Source organism: Chrysochloris asiatica, unplaced genomic scaffold (genome assembly GCF_000296735.1).
Source record: "Chrysochloris asiatica unplaced genomic scaffold, ChrAsi1.0 scaffold00042, whole genome shotgun sequence".
Classification (NCBI taxonomy): Eukaryota; Metazoa; Chordata; class Mammalia; order Afrosoricida; family Chrysochloridae; genus Chrysochloris; species Chrysochloris asiatica.
Window position 1 is genome coordinate 4,999,729 of NW_006408560.1, and position 8,027 is coordinate 5,007,755.

General features: G+C 44.5%; 1 protein-coding gene across 1 annotated transcript; it reads right to left on the reverse strand.

Moving 5' to 3' along the window:
- Window positions 1-4,920: 4,920 nt before the first annotated feature.
- GJA5 (gap junction protein, alpha 5, 40kDa) lies at window positions 4,921-5,997 on the reverse strand. Its single transcript, XM_006861321.1, has one exon. It carries the CDS (start codon window positions 5,995-5,997, stop codon window positions 4,921-4,923), a length of 1,077 nt encoding a protein of 358 aa, XP_006861383.1.
- Between the last annotated feature and the right edge of the window lie 2,030 nt (window positions 5,998-8,027).

The window sequence follows — 8,027 nt, forward strand, 5'->3', positions numbered from 1 at the left end:
TACACTTCAGCCCATTCCTGATGCCATTGGGCCAAACCATCTCATTGGGGGTCTACCTCTTTTTCCTTGGCCCTCAAAAAGGACTTTCTGCCCACCCTATGTGAGGAAGGTTCTTATCTCACCTTAGCTTCCTGTTTGCTTCCTTCATGGCCACCTCTCAGAATCTGTAATTATTGTATGTTTGTTTCTTGTATAAAGGTGTCTTCCTAAGATAGGGTCCTCCGTTTTAGTTTTAAATTGTACTGCTAAAGTCTAACATAGTGCCTCACTCAAAATAGGTGCTTAGTAAGTAGTCATTGGATGAAAGTTTTTCTTTTCCAGTTGAAACAACAACTAAAAACAAATTAAAACCCTAACCATCTCTGAGGACCATCAGGTGACCAAGAGGAAAGAGCACTGATCTTACTCCATGTGCAGACCTATCAGTTGCAATTCTGTTTATTATCAAGGGCCTGCAGGGGCCTCTGGGATCTACGGGTGATTGGGAAGTGGACTGCTTATCTTTGGCATCCCCCTCTAACCTCCCTTAGGAAAACAATCTTTAAAAAGCACCTAATGAATCAATTGCCAGCAAGTTGGTTCTGACTCATGATGCGTCAGAATAGAGCTGTGCTCCACAGGATTCTCAGCAGGTTCTGAACCACTTCAGTCCTAGCCAATGAAGTGATGTTGAATGGGCACCCCACCCCCCACCACCACCCACCTTTTTTTAAAATATGGGCAAACAGAAACGCTAACCAGAATAGGAAAAATTCTAAGTCAAAACCCTACTACAAAGTTAATCTCTCTGTTAGTAAATAAGGACAGTGTGTGCACTGCATAGCAACCAAATCTCTTGACTGGCTGGTTCAAAAAGAGCGGTGCCCATCTTAAAGATGGTCGCCTGTATTGAATGAGCACTGCTTTCCTCCACTGTCCTGGCAATAACTCAATGTCACATCAGGCTCCTGAAAGGGCTCACTATGCCTCTTCCAAGTCTCCCACTCCAGAGCCTCAGCCAGCAGTTTTTCTTACCCCAATTAGCATTCTGGTAGCGTAGTGGTTACGAATTGGGCTGCGAACTGCAAGATCAGCAGTTCGAAACTACCAGCTGTTCCGTGGGAGAAAGATGAGGCTTTCTGCTCCCGTAAAGATTTACAGCCTCTGGAACCCTGTTCAGGGTCACTATGGGTCAGAACCGACTCAACGACACTTAACAACAACAACAACAATTAGCATTCCAAGTCACTGAAATTTTAAAAATTTAAGTCTTTTTCAGTTTTGCTTTATCAACCATGAATGAATCAGTCCAAATCAGTTTGAAGCCTTGCTTTTCAATGGCCATTTTTTTCAGAACTAGATTTCCAGGCCTTTCTCCTGAGATGCCTCTAAGTAGACTTGAACCTCCAACCTTTCAGTTAACTGTTTGTACCACCCAGGGACTCCTCAGGATACTTACAAGGTACTTGGTATCTTTGTTCTTTTATCTATGGGGTATCAAAATTTGCTATTAGGAAAAATAATCCAAAACTGGTTCCTTCAGTGATTCCTCTTAGGAGTATTATTAGCATTTAACCTCATAAACATTAGCCATGGGGATCATAGGAATAAAACAACAGTGGTAGAAATTCTGGTCCTGCCTAGCACTGGAGGAAGGAAATTAGGAGAAGGTTTAAAAGGCTTATACCTTGAAAAATGTTCACTCTATCATTAGCCAGTTTTCTCTCTTTGGTGATGAACCTTTTGGGAGGTTGGAGGAGAAAGAAGAGAAAATGAGGACACCTGAAGTTGAAATTTTATTCATTATAAGATAAGTTGTTTTTTTGCAGTCTGAGTGTAATATAAACTGTTAAATGTTAATAACTAAGCTTATCAAACTAACAGATGCACTTACTGCTTTTTTAGAAGAAAAGAAATGAGCCCCAGATGCTTTTTCCTGTTGGATTACTCAGGCACTGCTGAGCTGAGCACCTCACCTTTGAAGAGATGCTAGGTGCACTGCAGGTCTCAACATCTGTGTCACGTGTTCTAGGATCAATTTGCCAGGACTCTTTAAAAGAGCTGTTCTGTTCTGATAAACAAGACCAACTGATAATTAAAGCAATTCTTATGCTTATTTTTCCCAGCCTTTCTCTAGGAAATGGCATTCCATTTGTTATGAAGAGGTGGGTAGTTCCCTGACTCTTTATTGGAACATGACTCATTTCTCCTTTTCCAGAGAGATGTCGTCCCAGTCAGAGAGCAACCAAGGCCTGCCCCCTGTCAGGGGACTTTCCTGGACCTCAGTTTCCACATCTATAGAATGGGGACACCAAGACAGAGGCATCCTTAGGGTCTTACTTTCTTCTTTTTGTGTTTTTTTCTTTTCTTTTCATATGTATCACTTCCTAGACCCTTATGGTTCTTAGACTCAGTAAGAAGTGAATTGCCAGCTAATTCTATTTTAATTGTCTCAGCTAGATTGCGAGTGCCATAAGGGAACATTCTGGAACCTTTCTCAACATCCCAGGTATTTGAATACTGTGTATTTAACCTAGTAACAAAAGTAACAGTAACAACAGTGATAACAATAATTACCACTTAGTGACAGACTTTTATGTCCCAGGAACTCTGCTGAACTATGAGGTACTTTGGAAATGTTATCAGATAGGACCTGGAAAAGTAGAGGGTCAGCAAAAAATATGAAGACCCTCAGTGAAATGGACTGGCTGCAACAATGGGCTCAAATATAACAACAATTGTGAAGATGGTGCAAGATAGGGCAGTGTTCTGTACCTAGTGTATCTGAATTAGAACTGATTTCATGGCACCTAACAACAACAGGAAGTAGATATTACTAGGTCCAATTTACAGATGAGGAAACCAAGGCTCAGAGATTAAGTAGTTTGCTGAAGTCAAGCAGTGAAATCAGCAGCTGGGATTTTAATCCTCACATGTCTGTTTCTAAAGTTTTTCCATTACTGATGACAGGTGGAGTTCAAGTGCTCTTCTTCCCTACTGTCATCCTCCTTTTAGAGTCATAGCATGAAAGGGACACAAAAGAGAGAAGGATTCAGGGTCAGACTTTATTAAGACAAATTACACATTATTTCCTTTTTCTTTCCTGTAAGTCTCTTGATTATGAGTCAAGAAGTGACCTCATAGACTTTCTAATTCAAAAGCACACAGTTCACAAAACAAACATGTTGCAGAAGTGGAAGGAGAGTTTTACTACTCATAGTGCCAGGCAATGGTTTTGTTTTGTTTTTCACAAAGTGTCTTCCTCCACATCACCCACATCCTCCTCCCCATCCACCAACAGCATCCAAATATCAGCAAAGTGGGACCAGGAGATCAGCAAGTGGGACAAAGACTGAGTCCCTTCTGAACCGTTACCCTGCTTTGGCCTGACCTCTCAGACCCTTATCAGTGTAGACTGATGACACAGAGGCAGGGAGGCTCAGCCCCTGCTCCAAACAGCTGGAGGGGAGGACAGGAAGACACTAGCTTCTCCAAGGTTTCCTTTCCTAATTTTAGGACTCCCTTCCCCTTCACCTACTGTCTCAGAACACACACACACACATGCATTTTTAAAAAAGTAAGACTCGGTATTCAATTCTGAATACTGAATGCATTCTTTAATTCCATCCCAAATGGCAGCCACCCATTTTGAATGGGTTGAATATTGAAAACAGGCCAATCCCTGGAGAAGGGAGCGCTTTTCTGTAGCTCTCATTTGGCAGTCTCACTAGGGGCACCAGTGAGATCTAGGAATCTCCATGCTTTTTAAGTAAGGCCCCTGCCAAGACAACTGGAGATTCCCCTTCTTTTTCCACACCCCTGCTAAGCCCACCAGGGCGAGAGCACAATCTGGAGCCCTCCATAGCTGACATCATCCCTCCTCTTCACTCTTAGTTAGCAGTCAGTAAGGGAAATAAATAGGAGGGAAAGATAGCTTCCCAGTGCTTTCTCTTCTTTTTAATTTTCATCTTACAGCAGAGTTATTTTCTCCAAGGGGAATCTTCCTCAGAGAACCACGTGCCTTCTTTGTTTTAATAAGACCTGGAGAAATTCCACTTGTCTCAGTGGCTGGTGATCTGGTCAGGATCTCAGAGAGAACGATGGTTTCTTGGGCATTCCTGTCCATAAAATCTTTCAGGGAGCACTAGGTGAACAGCCAAAGGTGGAGGAATGGAAGGGATGGTTTCTATCATCGGGTTGGACATCATAGGATGTCAGGTGGTGGCTGGAATTCCAGTAGAGGAGCTGGCACCCCCATGAACTGGGCATACACCTGAACAGAAGGAAAGGCTGCAACATCATCAAGGTGGGCTATTTTCCAAGGTACATAACAAAGGCACTTACAAAGTTGAGGCTGCTGGTCAAGGTCCAAAGACCCCTTTCTATGACTAGGCAGAGGAAGGAGCAGCCAAGGCAGCCCAAGGCCATTATAGCTCAAGAAGACAATCAATTTGAGAGCATATCTAGTCCAAGTTCCAATACTCTTTATTGACTGAGAACTTTGGGCTCTTTCTTGATGGGAGTAGAAGGTAGTGATCAGGGTAGTCCTAGGAACTTGAGAAGACCTATCTGGTATTGATGCTGATATGTAGAGATTGATTTTATCCCTCTGGTTACCCCTCTCAGGCCATATTTTGCCAAGCTTCCTTCCCTCCCATCTTCGGCCCTGTTCACTGAGTAATCTGAAAAGGCTTCACTGAGTATATCCTGGGTAGAGGATGAGGAGGGCACAGCAGCCTAGGCAGACATCCATGTCTCTTATTTCACTTATGGAGCCCTGGTCAGACCTTCTGGAATAAGTGAACAATGTCATTGAGACCAGGGGTCCAAGAGGAGCAGAACAGTGATGAGAATGAGATAACATGAGATCAGAAGGGACAGATCTTCCCTCTCTGGCCCTTCTTTGTTCCCACCTGGTTTTCATTCTCTCATGCTAGAGGCTCACACAGACAGATCATCTGACCTGGCCTTACTGCTGGCCTTGCTGAGACGGCGCTTGTCAGTGTGGTAGCCATTGGGGAGACAGTGACCTGGGGAGGCTCTGTTGGGTAACTCTGGTCTTTGGGCATAACGAATGTTGATGAAACCCTCCCCTGGAATCTCCTCCTGGCCTCGCACTTGCTCAGTGACCAGGTTGTCTGTGTTCTGCTGAGAGGCCATCTTGTTACTAAAGGGGTTGAAAAACTTCCCTCCAGGGCCATTCTCCAGGCACTGATTAAAGTCAGGGGGTGGAGTGCAGCTCTGGGCCTTGCCTGCAGAGGGGCCAGGAAGCTGAGATGAAGCCATACCATGCCGTGATTTGATAAACCGATGTTTGATCTTCTTCCATCCCAGATGGTAGAGTTCAGCCAAGCTGAGGAAGAGGGACAGTCCAGCCACAGCCAGCATAAAGACAATGAAGACATTCTTTTCTGTAGGCCGGGATACGTAACAGTTGACTGGGTGGGGACAGGGATTCCTGCGGCAGACATGCAAGGTGTCCAGGAAAATCCCGTAGAGGAGGTACTGACCTACAATGAAGGCCACCTCCACAGTGGTGCGGATCAGGATGCTGCAGATATAGGTGTTGAGGAGAGTACCCTGGAGGACAATCTTTCCATTCACTTCCTCCCAGCAGGACAGCTCTGATTTCTCAACTACTGGGTACTCGTAAGACCCAGCCCCCTGGGCCTCTTTGGCTCTGTCGGCCTCCCTTAACTTCCGCTTCTCCTGCATGCGCACTGTGTGCATGGCATGGCCCATGTACACCAGAGATGGAGTGGAGACGAAGATGATCTGCAATACCCAGTAGCGAATGTGGGAAATGGGGAAAGCTTGGTCATAGCAGACGTTCTCACAGCCTGGCTGTATTGTATCACACTGGAAATCAGCCTGTTCATCCCCCCAGGAAGACTCAGCAGCTGTGCCCAGCACAAGCATGCGGAAGATGAAGAGGACGGTGAGCCAGACCTTGCCGATCACAGTAGAGTGCTTGTGTACTTCCTCCAAGAACTCTCCCAGGAAGCTCCAGTCACCCATCTTGGCTCAACCAGGGTACAGATGTCAAGACTTCTGCAAACAAGGGAGAGAGAAAGAGTAAGAAGGAAGTTTCTGAAAAGGTCTCTGAGGTTTCATTGGGCTCTGGGATTCCACTGATCCATACAACTGTGTTGTTTAAGGAAGTGCAACTTACAAGGCAGATGTACCATAAAAGTGCTTGTTCCCTCTTTTCCCAGTAAAGAAAAACAAAACAAAAAGACATAGAAGGTTCAAGGTGGACCCATTGGTAAGATTAGATCATGGTTATCACACGTCAATGGATCTAGAAGTCAACTGACACATGTGTTACAATGTGATGTGGCATTGTAGGATCAGCACTGGACTGTGAACCACAAGGTCAGCAGTTCAAACCCACCAGCTGCTGCTTGGAAATCCTATACAGTCGCTATGAGTTGGAACTGACTCGACAACACTTAACAACAACAACAACAACAACCCCCAGAAGATGAGACAGGTCTGAGCAATGTCTTGTTCTGTTATGCATAGGTTTGTCGTGAGTCAAACCAATTGAATGGCAACTAACAACAACCACAATCCCCAGAGATTCTACCTCAGGAGGCCTGGGTTGTACACCAGAAATCTGGATTTGCAACAAGCAGTCCAGTGATTCTGATACAGGGAGTCCAAGGGTAACCTGTAGAGAAACCCTGGAGTAGTGGAAAGTACACAAGATAGGAGTCTGCAAACAGGACTCTGGACATGTACCTCACTAAGTCTGTTTCCTTGTCTGTAAAATTGAGAGAATAGCTAGACCAGAGAATTTTGAGGATTAATTGAGATAACATATGAGGTATGCTAAAAAGCATACATCACAGTTTCTATATGCTTGAATAGATAGAAAAGGAATGGGTAGAACCAAGGTGGAAGGAGGAAGGATTGAGAATAGGGGGTGGTAACTTTGACCATCTAGGAAGAATCTAACAATCAGAACCATCCAGCCTGGACCAATTGTGTTGGGAGGTGGTAAACAAAAGTGTGATTTGATCACAAACTAAAGGTACAGCAATTAATGCTCAAACTCCCTCAGTGGATAAGAGGTTTCCCATGCCTCAGTGCAGCGGAGCCATTCCAACTGTATGTCTCAGTCTGGATCCATACCACCTCTTTGCTCCAGCTCAGTTGCCTGCTGTTAGGTAGTCTAAGGTTCACACACAGACCCACTTACCGTCTTGCCCAGAACAAACAGCCCAAACCTTTATGTCCCATACAAAACCTTTTCCAGTTGACTTTTACCTGCTTCTTCAGCCTCATTTACTGCCTGTCCCTATGAGATTCCTCAGTGTTCTCCCAACCACCTCCTACATGTTCCTTCATTCCTTAAAATGTAACCCAGTCCTCACTTCCTCCAGCCCTCTCCACTATTTCAGGCTGAGCCCCTACAACTCCTGTGGTAGCTCTGGGGACACGTAGTCCTTTCCCAGCACTTGCTACCTTGTCTTGTAATCATCTGCCTATCTGTGTTCTTCCAGAAGAGGCTCCTCGAGAACAGGAACTGTCTCGTTCCACTATATCAGTATTCACCTGGCCCGGAGTGGGTGCTCAGTAAATCTGAGCTGAAGAAATGAAGGATGGCAATAACATTTGACTACTAACCTAAGGGTTGGTGGTTTGAACCTAACTGGCAGCACCATGGATGAAACACCTGACTATTTTTCTCTATAAAGTTTACAGCCAAGAAAACCTTAGAGAGCATTTCTACTCTGAAACACATGGGGTCCCATGAGTCAGAATAAAGTTGATGACAATGGTTTGGTACGGTACTCCTTGCTACCAACCATTAACAAGATTTTAAAAAAGCCAGATATCACTTTCTCAGTCTCCACTGCAGCCAGTCTGGTTAATGAGTGGAACTGCTCCAAAGGGTTTTTGTTTTTATGTTTGTTTTTTTAATGTTTTATTGTGAATTATGTGATAATTTACATGGGAGAATATTAGATTTACATTCATCCTATCCTATCATTTCATTGCCATGGTTACAATCCCCTCCATGCATCATCAACCAACCAAAG

What these genes read in the sequence shown, in the direction of transcription:
- GJA5 (XM_006861321.1), bottom strand. Translation starts at nt 5,997, where the DNA reads ATGGGTGACTGGAGCTTCCTGGGAGAGTTCTTGGAGGAAGTACACAAG.